At 30.0% G+C, this 18,156-nt stretch overlaps 1 protein-coding gene across 1 annotated transcript in view; it reads right to left on the reverse strand.

Moving 5' to 3' along the window:
- The window catches only part of LOC118195276 (heparan sulfate glucosamine 3-O-sulfotransferase 6-like), a 206,385-nt gene extending 189,167 nt beyond the window's left edge, over window positions 1-17,218 (reverse strand). Inside the window, exon 1 of the mRNA XM_035366557.2 lies at window positions 14,000-17,218. Within this exon, the coding sequence (XP_035222448.1) occupies window positions 14,000-14,895 (896 nt within the window). The 5' untranslated portion in view covers window positions 14,896-17,218. The remainder of the gene's footprint in view (window positions 1-13,999) is intronic.
- Window positions 17,219-18,156: the final 938 nt, after the last annotated feature.

Here is an 18,156-nt window from a genome sequence, read left to right on the forward strand (position 1 = left end):
GGACGTCCCACTATATGCATAGTATTCTCTTTTTCAGGCTCAAGCACGGTTTAAAGATGGAGGGGAGGCAGGTTTTCTGGGCTTACAGTAGGCTCTTTTTCTAAAGCTGTTTTCATTAGTAATCAACGTTTTATCTCCAGTTGACATCTGGTTGGAAAAGGATAATATTTGTTCTAAGCAAGAAGAGATGTGTATATGACGACTCAATCATGCAAATTTTCTCATTCGACTCATGAGGCATCCATCTGGAATATTTATAGAAAAATCCTAGTTTCCGAATATAGTCCAAAATGTTGAGCGGAAATAACCCTTCTACAATCTCCAGTGCTGTTAAAAATGGATCGTGCTCTGTCATGGGTTTTACAATATCGTTATCGATCAAAGATTATATTATAGAGCGTGACTTTGGATTAATGTCGAAATCACCTGCTTTAAAGTTTTCGAAACATCTCCTATACATTCTGACCGAAATTGTATCTCCACCATAAACTAGCACCAAAGTTCGATACACATTTTTGGCATTTCTTCCTTGTCGGAATTCATACAAAATGCAGTGACCTAAATGAACTTTATCAGTAGCCATGTTTACACACTCGCATGTCAATAATGAGACACTTTTGTTCCAACTAATTTAGAAGAGCAGATGCAGCTATAAATGCAATGATAGAGAGAGAGAGCCATATATTATGTCTCAAACGAACACCTGCATGCGTGGCGAGACTTGAAATAACATTATCGGAGAAAACTTTTCGGTAGGCCTTATTTATTTGATATCTAAGTAAGATTCTCCCTGTTGAATGATTTGTAACAATTAACTCATAATTTGCGCCCGTAATGCGATATTCTTAAGCCTTTTTTAAAATTTTAACGTCATTAATTTATCAATCGCAAACTTGTAAGAATTTTATTATTTTGCTAAAAGATTGTAAAGCTGTATGTTATCTCAAACTCTGCGTTTTTTTAATACTTCCTGATGTTATCCTACAAACAAATATTACTGAAAAAAATGAATATAACAGGAATAAGAAAACACACATTCGAAAGTAGTGAAGAAAGTTAAATGATTGGTTCAACTTGAACGACAGACTCTACTAAAGCGCCTTTATCTTATTTTCTCTGTCGATATCGTGTCAAATCTTCCGTTTTCAATGGTTTTAACCACTCAAGCAATAATATGTCGATGCGATTTATCTTTGTAAATTTAATCGTTTCATTGTTATTCAAAGCTATTTCTCTTCAATGAAAAAATCTGATGTGTACACCACATGACTTCCTTGTACGGAATATTAAATTATACGCATTTTTTCTTGCATTTCATTTAACTTATTAGATTGAATTAAACCTACTTCGCCGACAGCGCATAAACCACAATAGAATAAATGCATTCTTTAAAATTCACTTTGTTTACCATAGCGACACTCTGGCGCTAGGTTTACTTAACAGTATTATATTTCGTTCATATTATAACTCAGAATGCACAAAATTTATACCATTTAAAGAATTATCTAATCGTCGCCACATGTTCTATTCAAATACTATAACAAAGCTACAACGGTGTATAAAAGAAATTAAGCAAACAAAACGAAAAAGAAACAGTTTTTCACAGACAACTGAGTATTTCTCATTTAATTAATTCAGTTTTCACTTCGCGACAAGGCAAAAATACATAAAAACTCAAAATATATGTATTAAAAATTACGAAGTAAATCTTAAATACTTATTTCCTCGAAAAAATTCCAGAAAGGATTAAGCATGATTTAATTCGCAATAATAAATAAAGGCGTTATTTTTGTGTTGCGAAGCTTAGTCTCTCTGGATTGGCAACAAATCTACAATTCTGCTGTTTCAAATGCAAACAAATATGTCCGCCATGTTATTTAAAACTTAACCGCAATTAAACAGCTTTTAAATTGTTGATAATTGTACAAATATTGCTTCCAGAATTACGAAAGGCATAAAAACTTTAACCGGAAGATAAAAACAACATAATTAAATCATTTTTAAAGCAAAAAATGATGTACAATTTACAAACATAAAAGAGTAAAGAAACTGAGATTACTGAGCCGGGTAACAGAGTGGATATATTTATAAATATATTTATATACGTTTGGCGCGGCCGATTGAAACCAAAATACGAGGTTCACATCTACATGTTATAGTAGTCTTATATACAAAATTTCAACGTTCTGAGGCTACTCGTTTTTGACTTATGCGAGATACGTACGTACGCACGCACGCACGTTCGTACATACTTTCGTACAGACGCCACGAAAAATTCTCTTCAGAATTCATTTTAAAGCAGTTTTTTAGTTTTTTTGGAGAAAAAGAGTCTTTTATTCTGTCCTTACGTATATAAATCACGAAAAAACGTTTAATTGCATTCGAAAGCTGTCAAAGTGGATATTTTCGTTGAAATATGCTGCCTGAAGCTTTTCGCGATTACAATACTTTCTTTTTACTTCGTACAAGGAAGTAAAAAGAAAGGATTAGTTTACTTTCGTCAAAATATTGCATCGAGTTCAGAAGTAAGTTTAAGTTATTTTTTAACTAGGCATGATTATGCGAAAAATCCTTTTAAATTTTTATCTACAAACAGCACCTATATATTATTATACCCTGCCAAGCCTAGATTTTATTCAATGTTATGAATGTTGAATATTTTTTTATATTATTTTTAACCGAATTCATTTATTTCCGCCTGCAGAAAGATGTCGTTGGTGTAAAATAAATCTATCGCTTTTGCTGGTTGCATATTAAGCAGAAGACATAGTAAGAGTTCCTGGGGTCGAAAATAAAGATGGCAAATTAAGCATCTTGTGTTTAGATTTCTTGCTGAATTTCAACAAGGGCACAAGGTAAATGACATGGAAATTTTTGCCTACATTACTTTCAGTATAGAATAATCTTGTTGCTGATTTTTTTGACATCTGTGCTTTTAGTAAACCTAAGTCACATTTAAAACAAAATTTTGTCAGGTGACCCAAAGAGAAATCAAAATTTACAAAATTTTATAAATTCAGAAATCTCGATAATTAAACTTTAATTCCTTTAAAAATCAACGTAACAGTTTACATTTTTATGAGTTTGTTTGTATTACTGATATTTTAGCGTTTTAAAAAGCTATTTTTTTAAAACAAACTGACTAATTAATTGAAAATTTAGAAATTTTTTACAGTAAATTTCATTATATTTATTATGTTGTACTACATTTACACAAATAAATATAACAGAAGTTTTTTCCAAAAGCTTTGCTTAATAATGCACTTTTTGTAATCAACTAATTTTCTAAACATTTTCCCTGGTTAATCTGTAGCATATAAACTGAAATTAATCAGAATAAAAACTTTATCCAATCTACTTACAGATCAACAATTTGTGGGTGAAATAACAATCTTCTAATGTCTGCGCACTTTTTTAATAAAATGCTTGAACATTCGTTCATTTATGTCATCAAAGCTTTCCACAAAATATTTTAATATATTAAAATAAGCTGTGTTATTGAAAAGGTAGTTTTACGGAAAACACCTGTCTCTGTCTTTTCCCAGAATGTAGTCACTTTCACCAGTTAAAATACGTGTAAAGATTTACGAGGCAATTATAACACCCATTTAACAAATGAAAATAGTAATATGTCAGAGTTCCCATGGTTCTTTTCTGTGTGGCAAAATGAGTAGCTCCCTTTCACTTTTCCTCCTTTACTGATGTATTATGAATGTGGAAGGAGTGACTACATGACCGTCATTTACCGTTGACAGTGATACCCAGCAAGTAATTATGTTATTAACAACCAAGGCCCTTTGGGAAGTAGCAACATGGACAGAGGACAGAATCTCCGGAATGTTTTTTTATGCGTTTTTTCGTTTACTAAAACATCATTTGTGTCAGACTCAGTGCTCTGTTATCTTGCAAAATACTCTCACTTCATAATAATGTAAAGAAAATTACATTACGAAGAATCCCTCTTAATTGTTAAACGTTCCTTTGATAAAGAAAATTGTTTGTAACATTTTTCTATGAATTTTTCACTGAGACGATTAACAGCTAGAAATTGAAAGAAACTAATAACATTCTTAATATATTTAATAATCTAATAATAATCTTAATAAATATTTAAACAGTTAAAAATTACAATACTTTGGGTAACTATGTTACATGGACACAATCTCTCATATTCCAAAATAATACTTTTATTATAGATTTTCAGTATAATAACTGAAATCGAAACTACAATTAAATATGATGGGAAAATATATTAATATTATAATATTAGAAATATTAGAGAATTATAATATTAAAAATTGTTATAATTTTAGGAATCTTAGAAAAGCTGTAAGCAAATTATTTATTTATTTATAGAAAACAAATTTACGTATGTTTTTTAACTTAGAAGCAGAAGAAAATTAAATAGTTACTTTAATAAAAATAATATATGTTTAGTCTTAAAGAACATTTCATCGATAATTTTTAAGAGAAACGTTGTTCCAGTTACATCACAGATGAACATAAACTGCCAAAACTTCTAAGCATTCAAATATGTAACAAGAATGCGAAATAATATACTCAGAATAACTTCTTCGAAAACGCTTTTACCCGTACGCAAATAGCTTAGAGCGCTAAATCAACCCAATCCGTACCCACGAATTATACAGTTGGTGTTGTAAATCTAACTTATGACATCATTGAGAGGATTCAATGGAATTTATACTCTCGGATCAGCGATAGGCCAAGATAGAGTATTGCAGTCTGCTTGAAAAGATTAGTATAAGTAGCAAGGAAAGTTAAATAAATCAAAGTAAAAATGTGCCACAGTATTCATTCAGCTTTAAAAAAAAGAAAAGAAAAAAGAAAATTTTTAAATATTAAGCTGGATTATTTTTTAAATAATTTTTTTCCGTGCTTACTAAAACTAAAGTACCAAAGATTCTGACCTAACAATGTGGATAAAGTTGGTCGTTTCGCATGCAAATTATACAACTGTTATGTTCAAATTAAGTAAAACTGTAATAAGCAATAATATCGTGGATGTTGGGCCTCATAATTATAAGTAATATAGCAACGAAGAAGACTAGTTTCTCAGAACAGTTCTCCCATTTATTACGTAGAAAGAATTTTTGTACTCATTGATCTGAGGCCGAGTGAGTACTAGATAGCCAAATTTTAGTAGAATATCAAAACTGGTATATCTCTGTACAAGTCAGCGCCTAACACTGAACCACTTGTGACACCCTGTTCAAAACTGTAGCATTGCAAGGATTCTGTTTGGGAAACGTTTTCATGTTCTGAAGAGATACAAATCTCCAATAAAAAACGAGAGAAGAAATACTAAAATATTGTCAATTAAATTAAATCTGGACTTAATAAACAAATAATTTAGAAAAGGAAAATTTGACATTTGCTTTGTGTTCAGATTTATCATTTTGGATCTGAGATTACCTTTATATATCTGTAATGATTTCGAAAACAGTTACAACAAACAATATTGATTCCTGTCCATTCTTTCAGTCCATCCCTTTATGTAAAGGTGCTGTGCTTTATGTAAAGGTGCTGGGCTTTATTTAAAGGTGCTTTGCTGAATGAATGTTTATAAAAATTACAAAAGACAAAAGCTTCGGACGCAGGCACGAAAACGAATTCCCTAACTTTACAAAAATAATTTTTAAGTTGACTTTGCTGGGAAATGCCTTTTTTTCCTGCCTACAGGATTTAATACAAGTTTTTTACTATGATTATCAGATGGCTTCGATTTCAAGTCATTGACAAAAAGCTGCAACTATTTACTTTTGTTTGTATAATTATGAATTTCTGATCAGGAAGCTCTGTAGAGACATTGGGTATTTTGAAAGCAAGAGAGATGCAAAATGAGCAACACGCCCTGGCCTGGAATCGAACCACGGACCTCTGGAGTACGAGCCCAGCATGCTAGCCACTACACTATGAAGGCATGCTAAGAAGGCTGGAGAAATACCTTATAGCTTATCCCTTTTTAATTTTAATACTATAATAATTAAAAAATAATGATATGTTTAATATTTAAATAATATGCTACCTTTTAAAAGCGAAAACAGAAATATCATAATTAAAACAATATGAAAATGCCTGTGAAAGACTGAGTTACGTGTAAACATATATAAGTACGTATGCAAGATAAAGAAGTATGAAGCAGATAAGCAGATAGAACCACAAGAGTAAAAGATATCCATTTCTTGCATAAATTCATTTTTAGTGTTAACATTCGTGAGAATTACCAAATATATTCAACAGGCAGTAATGTATTTTCCTAATTTGTAATAAATCTGAACAAATTAGAAGTCCATTGTCCTTAGAGTACAGTGTGTCGAATATGTTTTCTCAAGAAGGAGAAGATAAAGTTCGATATTCAGGCGTACTTACCTAAAAAACAAGGGAAAATTTAATATATCTCCCTAATTAAAATAAAGATGATATTCGTTCAAGTTTACAATTTCAATTTCATTCAAAGCTTCTTATTTGAAACTATTCTAATTTGTATACTTTTACATAAAGTTATAAATTGTAATATTACTTCGGTTATCAATTCAAACAACTTATCCGAACTCGTTAAAGTTTAAAGAGCAATTTCAAATAAATGCCTGAAAATAAGGTACGGATATTGCGAGCGAAATTATTCGGATAATTTCCATATCTTTCCGCTTGTATTTCTTAGATTTCTATTAATGATCATTTCTATATTTGTCTATTCTGTACTGACTTCAACTGTAAATGAAGATGTCGCTGGATAGAGACGAAATGCAAGTGCCTTGTACCTAATCATGGCACCTAATAGTTGATAAATTTCATTTAAATATAAGACAGATGTTACAAATTAGTTAAAATAAAAAGCAACAGATTACAATATAGAAGAGTTAAAAATTACCAATATTTACTACGCACATGCATCTTTACACGGTTTTATTGAACTTGAAACTTTCTTGTTTGCGTCAAGTATCGAAATAAATATTTAATATCTATCTATCAGTTCGAGTTTCACGAAGATTTTCCCATGGACGTATTGAAGGTGATAATATAATAGTTAACAGACTTTCCTTCAAAATTCAAAATTCATTCTAGTTTTAGAAGCTAATTTTTTTACATATGCTTGTTTAATGGTCAAGCAACTAATAATGGAAAAAAATTCGATCTTCTTACTAACAGACAGATCGAAACTCATCTTTCAAATGAAAGTTTTTGATAATTTTGGAAGAATTTACTGAATTAGTGTGATTTGCGCCCCACTTGTTTAGCTTGTAGAGTCATTAGTTTACTTTGAATCAGGAGATGTGAAAAATAAGCAATGTCCTCGCCGAGAGTGGGCCTCTCGAATATGCTTCCAATTACACACCAAAGGCAAGCGGAAAGAAGGGAGAAAAAACAAACCTTATAAGCTATCAGTTATTTCTATGGATTTTTAAATTAAAAGATTTAAAGTTTAACACTCCTTTATTAACAGCCCTTTGATTTTAAACAATGATGAGATCAGATTTCTAAACAAAGGAAAAAATTCAATGAATTGAATGTAGATTAACGCCATCAGGCAGATAGCAGACTTTGGGGAAAAACGTACGTAGTTTGTTGATGCGTTGAATAGAAGAAATAATTTTTTCCGCGTTCTAGGATCTAAAAATTATAAAAAAATAAGTAAAATGGATAAAAAAGTTTTAAACTACAACTGTGTATTTTAGATGCATTAGCAATAAATGGTTTCAGTTCAATGCATTAGTCATAAAAATTGTTTTTGTCATCATAATATTCTTGATCATATATGATTAAAAAAAGTTGTGCGGCGCCAATGTTTGAATTACATTACGAATTTGCTAAAAATTAAGAAATAATATAATACATTATAGAAATGACATAAGAGTAATTATATTTAACTCGCTTTAATTTCTCTTTGACTATTGACTTAAACATAGTCCATTATTAGCAGACTTTCGATTTTAGTTTTTGTCACATAAAATCGAAATGACCTTAAACATGTTTTTCACATATAATAAATAACTATAAATTTATGATAGCTTACTAAATTGCCTTTTACAAGTTAGTACATTTAGTCAATCGATGCAAGTTAAAAAGCGCTTTACATATTTTATTCTACAGCTTGTTTCGATGAAAAATGTAATTTAATATCCAAAAAAAAACATTTCTATTTGGAAAATAAGTTACTAATAAGTTAGATTAATGCCGTAATGCTCAATATTAATCATTTTAAACATTATTATTTAAATACGAAAACTGAGTATCTAAACGTCTCCTGCTCCTATTCAATTCTCATAACCGGACCACTGCTATAGAACCTTTATAGCAAATGTTTGTCTTTTTAGTTTACATACCTGCGTGGTGATAATGGATTAGAAAAGCAGAATCGTCGGTTATACGTATTTTTAGTCAATTTTGTTTGATTTTTTTATGTATTAGATGTAGATCATATACTAAAAATATTATTTAAAACATTTTTAAATTTCGTAACTAATATTTCAGTGCTAAGAACTGAAATCTTTTGATGTAAAGAAATTTGTTTATTATTTTGATAATAGATGTCCTTTGGGTGCGTTGCATTTCCAAATGATTTTAGGCTTTGTTACCTGATGCTACTACCATTTACCACTTACGAGAAGCCTAACAAATTCTGCCTTCTAGTGAAACAAAAATATTCAACATTGCAGCGAAAATATTCACTTTACAAAGTGTTGCCATTGGTTGTTCCAAAAGATTCTTATCTTTTAAACTATAATTGTATTGCTAAAAAATGACTGATTTAAAGCAAAGAATTAATTTCCTTATTACGTAGTTTATACAAAATCATGTAATATATAATTATCAGTGTAATAATTAACATGTGTAGCATTATTATATGTAATAAACTGCTTTCTATTGCCATATATTTTGCACCTAGGTACGCATTACTAATTTTCATTGATAAAATTATCTAAAAATCGTCCCCTGTTAATTTCTACATTATAGTGACACCTAAAAGAGTAATAACTAGACAGTTAAATGCAGTAAAACAGAATCTTCATTTGAATAAATACTTTCACTCCTTCTGTAGAATAAGACAAGTGAACGAAGATATGCTATTAGTAGAAAACCTCTTTTGAATTAAATGATTTAAATGAAAATATGAAGCTAATTTTTATTTAAAAATTTAACTTATTTTTAATAATACTATTTTCATATATGAACTACATTCTGACTATATTCAAGGGTTCGAATATAGTAGTAGTTGTAGTTGCAATAATAATAATAATAATAATAATGATAATAATAGTAATAATAATAATAATAATCAAACAATTGATTAACATTAGAAAGGCCTTCGGTATAACGCTTCATTCTACTATAATGGCTCATAGAAACGTCCCTACTAATCTTCCATGAGCCTATCTTTCATTCCAACAATAGCAGCGTCTTTTTTCATCGAATCGTTGATCTTAAAAGTGTCTCTATAATGAGCATCAAATGTATTATTTCTTTTATAAAATTAATTTGTTTATTGTACTCTTTCAAGTGATACTCGTTAGAACAAATCAGACACAATAAGAGTTATGTATTAGCTTTACTAATTTTCTGAAGAATTAATCTTTACTAATTTGTTAAAGAATCTATTGTTTTGGCTCTGTTTTAAGCTCATTTTTTCTTTTAATACGCTCCTCTGAACATCGACGAAATGCATTTTTCTGTAAATGAAATTGACCGACATTTTGTTGCAATGCCTACATTTTACTGAATAAAGACCACAGTAATGTAATTTCTTTCAATCATTTTCCAGATTCACCTTCTTTCATCAAACTCAAATTTTAATTTTATTTTACTTCATGTGATGATGTAGTATCTGACCGACTATTAAATATCGTTGTTAGGCAACGAATGTGATACTCCAATTTTCGCTAACACATCCTGTATTTCGGACGGAACGTATTTATGAGTAATCTCCTTTTTGTCCTGTGCCACTATAAAAACGATGAATTTGGCTTGAATAAAAAATCCCCTTCACATAGCCATGATCTTTTCGCATTTTTCTCAGCTCTTTTTAGAGGATTTTATCTATAAGACTTTTCTTTCATCCATCCTCTTAGACACTGGTTCACAATAAAAGTAACGGTCATAGACTTGACATATTTAATAAACGCTTAGATAAGTTTTTCGTCACTAATGTTATAAGTAAATAATGATTTACAATTTTTTTCTGAAATTAACGGCTGAAGTACCGTTTATACAGATTAATTTTAAGAGAAATAATGACTAATCTAACACAAATGGGTGCGAAACTCACAAAGCTTAAAAAGGGTCTGAATTTGACTGTTCATTTGAATTCTTCAGAAGCAGTAATTTCTTTTATACAGGAAGCAAGAACCCTGTTTGTTCACTGAGATAAAGCTAGTTTCCTTCTTTGGAATTTCATTCATCATAACATTAATGCTGACAAAAAATTTACATTTTCCTATCAAAAAGGTTATACGTTTTCTCCATTCCCTTTTATTCTTATGCCCCCAAAGACAGCTAAAAACATCAAGGTGTTGAAGTTGAAAAAATAAATAAGAAGATAGACCCTCTTTCATCTTTATTGAAACTCACCCTTTCGACAACGGAAGCCCTGGGGATCGGTGAGTGACATCATAAAACTTTTCCCCTGAAACACTTTGCCTGACATCTGCCGAAGATTAGGATGTCAAAATATGTAATCTCTGTCCCGATTATAACGGTATTCTGATGAGGGAGCTTTCCAAAAGACATCGTATTTCTTCAGATATTTTGAGGTAAAAGTATTCCGGAATCTCGTAAAGTATTCTTTAGATAGGTAAATCACAACAATGAATGAACAGTGTGACTCTTGAGATTTGGAAGTGTTTTGTTAACAATGTTTTTGGCATATGCAGTAATGTAAGAATCTAGATTGGCAGTTAATGTAAGACATTTCTTAAATTCAGATTGAGTTTTTAAATGCGTTTTTGCATATTTATGTAAACTTACGTTTCGGTATACATAAAAGATCGCTCAAATGTTTCGTACGTGTGAATCACTTTTCTTTTGGGCTACTGATATTATAAAAATTGCTGAGTTAAGTAGATATAAAAATAATCATAAATAATTCATTACTTATTTTTAACAGGAATAATAGAATAGCCAATCAATAAAAGTAGCCAATCAATCGTGTTATTGAGAAAACTAGGAATAGAAAAGTTAATGATGGAATTATTATGATGCGACACGTTTTAGTGAGATAAAGGGATAATCTTGTTATCTAAGATAGTTAAATGATGAGACTGAACATCACTGATAGCCATATTCTCTAAGATAACTGTATCCAAAGAAGATCAAAATTATCTAATATAGTGGGGTGGGCGTCTTATAAAGATTGATTATATTTGTCATTGTCTATATTTAGTAAGTGTTTACAAATTTAGCCTTATACAGAGAGACAGTAAGAGAGATTAAAGTATAAATAGTACTGATTAAAGTATAAAAGTATTGATTAGCATGTTTATTATACTTAAAATTGATTATTTATTGAAATGATTACTTATTTTCTCAAGGATTTCTAAAGTACTTAAAAATGTCAGATTATTCGAACTTTAACAGATACATATCTGTTTTTGGACTACACTTGTCAGAAATACTCACTTTTCTTTTATGCATTCCCAAATACATTCTAAAATTATGACTATTTTATACTTTAATAATTGGCAACTCTAGTCTATTTCTTATTATCAACTGAAAAAAAAAAAAAAACTCAAGTTATATCTACAATTTTCTGAAAGCTTCATTCCTTATTGTTTCCAACAATGTCAATTTCGAGAATCGTATTAACGACTGCGTCTAATGGATTGAAGACTATTTATTAAAATGAGACATGGCGAAGTTAAATTTCGTAAAAATAGTTTCCTGAACTGAAGAGAAGAAATTAAATCTCACTTCTAATTTTAAAAAAATGTTAAACTGTACGAAATACTCCGTGATTTTTTCCCAAGAACTTAGTATTTCATTCTATTAAATCTAACTGAAGTAGTTCTCTTGAAGAAATTGCAAAATTGTAAAAAAAAAAAAGGTCACAGAAAAAAATCAAAGTTAATGATACTGAAGAATTCTTCGGTACCTCAAAAGAGATCATTGATTATTTTTTAACATCAAATTAGTAAATAATGAAAAAATTTAAGTTTCACAAATTAATTTAATGGTTGTTCAAACGGCAAAATGCTAATAAATCAGTGATTAATGAAAAACTACAATTTATTTTCAACAACTTTACTTTCCTATTAGGATAAATAAAATTTTGTTAGGCATTAGACTAGAAGAAAAACACACTAATGTGACAATCAAAATCGTAAAAACAACCTTGTATTTACGATTTTGTTTGTTACGCATGTTAACAAAAATTAGTAAACGAAAGAAGTTGTAAGAAGATTCAAACCTCAAAGACTAGAGAGATAGGGAATAGAATAACATAAGCACACTTACATATATACAAAATATACATGTCTTTATTAGAAAATAATAAGCGAAAAACAAAGGTCAACATCAAAAATGCGTAAGATGAATGAAAATTTGGAAAGTAAACAGAAAATCTATAAAAAAAAGAAAGAAAAACTTGTTAAAGTGAAAAGTGGAATCTTAATCGTACCATGAGTGATATATTTATGAGCGAACTCTTTTTTCTTGAAATCTGTGCGTTTACAAATATGCTTTATTCAAGATTGGAGCATGTTTTCGATAAACAGCGTTAAATATCCCGAAAACAAATCGTTTGAAATGAACAAAGTGTAATCATGAACCCTGTCGTAGTGGCAATGTTCCTAAGACAACAGGCTTTAAACATGTCCAGTATTTTCTGAAACATTAATAAACACTGATATTAAACATCACCTCTGCAAATAATTTCCTGTATAGAAAATGATAAGTGGTTTAGAATAATGAAGTCTTAGAAAGGTCTGTGTGTATAATGTTACATGCAAAATTTCTTCTCTTTAGTGGTATTTTCCGTAATGTCAAAACTCTTTAAATATTATTATTTCTTATTAGTAAGATAGTAAAATTCATATTAAAGCACAATAAAATTCTGGAAAATAAACCATACGTCATACTCAGACCTTGACGCATATCCAAACAATCTTAAAAATGCAATGCCATTTTACTTTAATCCAATAGATTATTTTTTAATATAAGAAAATAACTTATGTAAATGTTTTAGATTTCTCTCCTATGCTTCAACAAGAAACAAATAAAATTTTACCTTAATCCAACAGATTATTTTTTAATATAAGAAAATAATTTTTACTGATGTAAAAGTTTTAGATTTATCTCCTACTAATTATGCTTCAACTTGCAGCAAATAAACATTTATTATAGTGATAAATGCATCAAGCAAATGGTACTAAGAATTCCAGTTTAGAAGATACAGGTTATTCTACAGATTTACTTTTAGTGGATATTTTAAATTAAACTTATGCTTAACAATTCTTTCAAAAATTTCCCCTTTCATAGTTTTTATTTAAATTTTAATGAGTGACCAGTATCAATAATAAAGGAAGAAATAATTAATTCGGAAATTCAGAATGCTTTAACCCTTTCTTGGTAAGATTTTCTAAAACATCACTAAACACTTAGACATTGATTTAAATCTCCTATTATAATAAATTTTTATAAATTGAAACGATTGAAAATCTAAATTGTCTATAAATCATTTTTACCAAAAGTATGTTTAAATAACTCTACACGATTTATTTTGCATGTACATTATGATACGGAATACATATTTGGAAAATATTCTTTTATTTTCATACATTTCCGTGTATTTGAACTAAAGTCTTACTTCAGCATGATATTAAATACAAAATATTAAAGTCTAGTGCTAAGAATAGATTATTTTTGCAACACATTATTAGGATCATTTTAAATATACTTCTTGTATGAAAACGAAGAATTCTAAATATTTTCGAAAATCAAACAAGCAGTAATATCAGAGAAATTAAATTGCTAAGGTTTAACTCACCTGTACCACTCCAGGCCTCTCTGATAGTGCCGATCGAAGAAATGAGTCTCAGGACCAGATGCTCTGATATCAGGATGAACTCTCAAGAACTCCAGAAGAGCTCTAGTACCACATTTCTTCACTCCGATAATTAAAGCTTGAGGTAACCTCTTCACAGGTGGGCTGATAACACTTTTCTTTCTCGGTGATACCCCGTAATTATGCCCAGAAGGAGTGGTAGTCGTATAAACGACGGGGATCACATCCAAACTGGATATATTTATTTCAGTATCTACGTTTGATGATTCATAACTACTGGACTCAATTCTTTCCTTGATGCCCCTAGGTAGCCATGCTCTCACTGCGTACTGATCGAGTTCTACAGTTGGTGGGAGTGACTGCGGTGAAGAAGTTGAGGATGCTCCAGCCTCTTCTATAGCTGTCAGCTGGATAATGTCTTTATAGGTATTACTTCCAGTGCCAATACGATTGGAATTCGCTAATGGATAAGCTTCTGCTTTGGGATGTTCAGAAATATCATAATTACTTGGAGCTAAACTTCCATTTCTGCTACTGGCAGCGTTTAAAGTAACCCGTTCTCTACTAAGTGAGCTTTTTAGTATGCTTACTGACTTTTGCAAAATGGCAGTTGAATTAGAACTAGAAGCTAAGATGGTACTTTCTAGTAGATTTTGATTTTCATTGTTATTAGAATCTGAATATGCTACTTTTATATCGGCCACATTTTTAGAGCGAAACGTAGGATAGTTATTATTTATGATATATTCTCCATATACATTTGGCCTGCAACATAGGAGAGTGTACCAAGAAAAGCAAGCAAACAGACTACAGAAACCTACGGCAAAAAGCAAGACGCTGCGCAGACTACGACGTCTTCTACATCTACGTTCCAACATAGTTAAATAGATATGTATATTCACTTAATTTTCATAAACTAATTATTTTTAACTTGGTGGAAAATGTGTTGCTCATTCAAACGTTTTGTAAAAGTAGAATTTTTCAATCTTTTTTTTTTATGTAATATTGCTTCTATTTTTCATCTTGAGCGGAATATTTTCTACATCAACCACTGAAGGACAGGAACTTTGTAAAATATTGATAACTTTACTTGATAAAAAGCTATCTGGAGAGTGCAGCCTTAATCTGCATGTGGACAGCTTGTTCCTCACAAATTATTTTTAGAAGAAGGAAGATTTCTCTGGCTTCGCTTATTTGGGAATATTAAAATAATTAGCAATACCTCGAAAAGTATTATTATAAATTTTCTATAAAAAGGTTTTGCATACAGTAATTGACTAACTGAAATCCTTTTTAAAATGATGCAAGTTAAAATTCCATCTGAAATAAGATCGTTTTATTATTATTTCATTTTGTAGCTTCGTTTAAGTTTTAGTATATGTTCTATAAATTGTTTTCATTTTGCTGAAGTTAAACGTTTAATATATACATAATTATTGTTTTTAAGGTAGAATACTTAAACAATTTGGCACTTTAATTATCCTGTAATCATTAACAATATATTATTGTTAATCTTCAATAAATTTAAGAAACATATTATTATTCATTAAAATATTTAGATTAATATTTAAGTTTTACCCGTAAATAATAAATTCCATTTGCTGAAATAAAATTATTCCTGGCTATAGAGAAATGTCATAAAGCATAATATTTTATTAGCCCCTACTTTGTGACGTTTACAGGAACATTTTTAAAATATTCGAAATGGAATTTATCTTAAATATTATTAGCTATAAATCTAGCCAAAGAAACTTCTCATTCATTTTCTTTCACAGTTTCAATTAGAATTCCAGTGAGCATTTCTGGCGAGAGCCATTTTTTATTAATGTACTTCGGTAAGTTCCTCACAATACCTAAGCGGCTTAATATTTCGTGCACTGTAAAAGTAGCACCACTGGGGGCAATCCATTTGTTACAGCAACTCGACACGCCCATTATTAAGATGAAATATTGATTTCGAGGGAATTATTAATAAGTTTCTTTTAAAGAAATTCCTGACGGTTTTTGTGGCTACTTCGAAACGAAAACCAAGATCACAGCTTCGCGTACTTTCTTGAAGCAATTAATCATTAAATTTTGATAAGTTATCTTTTATTTCCTTTCGGAAGCGCGTTACTCGTCAAAAGTGCTTATGTCCTTCCAGAACTTTTCTTTTCCCTGAAGTCTCAAGTTATTTGTGTTTATTTATATTCAATAAATAATATTTAATATTCAATAAAGTTATATAGTTTTTATTTTATCTATCACCTATCTTTTAATGATGTAATTTACTTTAAATAAATTACAGAAATTTATTTTAATGAAATGTTTACAAAATTTTCATTTGTTTAGAGAATAAAACAAAGCGGTGTTTCCTAATGTAATGTATTCCTCGTTTTTATATTAAACCAGTAAACTAAATGCTACTTATTAAAAGGAAAAAACTCAAATTCCTTTTTCACTTTTAAACACAAGCCGAGTGTTAAATGAATATCTCTCATAAACAACTTTATAACTTAGATATGACTATATTATTTTAATGCTCATATTTCTTTTGTAACAAATATTTTATCTTACTAGAAGATCTATTCAAAAGTAACTAAGATGCGAATCAGCTTTTAACCAAAACTTAATGTTCTTTAAACATTAGTACAAATTTCAGATTTCCATTTTGATTCATTTTTCAAGTCAAGTCACGTTTATAAAAGTAAATTCGCGGAATATTCTTCACAGACATATGGCATACTGTGCACAAAAATTAATGAAATGAAATCTCTTTCAATGAAAATGGTATTAAAGATAAATTGTAATTCTTTATGATTCTCGATTATAGTAGAAGTTTCTTTGTTAAGGTAGATACTTTTATTTTAGTCTGAGGTTCGGCCTATGAAATGCTTCGGCTTTGCGAATCTAGTTATGCTTCAAAGTTACAAATTTGAAATTCAGTTTGGTTGAATGAACTTATTTTTGATTCTGACAGCTATCCATTCCAGCTTTTATCCCGCTATTACAAATAAAGTTGTTAACATTCTTTTCTATCATAAATGAAAGGGAAATGTCATGGTACCTTGACATCACCAGGTTGGTTCTGAACTTTAAATCCAAGCTCTCCAAACATGTTTCGGATTCGTCCGCTACTGCATTCCGTTACAAGGAACTCGACCTGCCTCTTTGCCCAAACCACCAGACATATCGCCAAGTCATCTCTTGACCGATGCCAGAAGCTGGACTGTCGGAGTTTCTTCGAAGCATTCCGTAGTTAAGCAGACGAGCTGCTCTCGCTTGTAGTGCAGTAAGCAGCGCCCCCGAGCGGCGATTTTCATGTTTTCTCCATGTGCCCGCAAACAAGAGGCCCGTGTAGAAGTCATCGATCTCGTACAATGAAGGAAAGTCTCGGGACAGGATGGATAGATAGTTTTCTCTTGCAAGAATATTCTTTTACGATTCGCTTGGAAAGCAGGAATGGAATACGGAAAGTGAAAAAAAATCGAAAGATAACTCTTTCTTACTCCCTTTCATTCATTTAAAATACTTGACAGAGTACTAAGATAACATACTCAAATAAACTTTATTTTTCTGAATTTATTACATTAAAAGGAAGCATTCGGAATTCAATAGAAGAAAGAAAGAATTCTGAATTTCTAGCGGGAAAAACATTTGGCCCCTTTTTTTAATGAATAAGTTTTAAAATGTTCTTAATGAGTTCTGCCTCTTTCTCATATTAAAATTTCTCGGATGAGAAAATGTCTATTATTTTCAGGCTTTATATTAGTTATTCTCTAAAATATTTTTTAATTAATGAGATAAATAATGATGAAAAATATACAATATTAGAATATTGTTTCATGATGAGAAAATAAAGAAGATAGCAATGATAAATGCAGCGTAAAGCTGCGTATATTGTATGCCGATAATTGGACGGCTAAATAAATTTTTAAAAAATAGTGGTGATGCAACAGAAAATTTTAACATTTCTTACCCATGGAAATTTCCATTATTAAAAATTCCTTCAAGATTAAGCCCATAATATTGAATGTATATTAAAATGTTTTCTCCGCATGAAACACAAAAAGAATGCTAATTAATTGTATTACACAGTGTTTTCTAGTGAACTTTTCAATCTTAGGTATTATTTTAATTTTTTTGTTTAAAATCATATA

Source organism: Stegodyphus dumicola, chromosome 2, assembly GCF_044657685.1.
Source record: "Stegodyphus dumicola isolate Sdum_Otavi_A_Nest chromosome 2, ASM4465768v1".
Lineage (NCBI taxonomy): Eukaryota > Metazoa > Arthropoda > Arachnida > Araneae > Eresidae > Stegodyphus > Stegodyphus dumicola.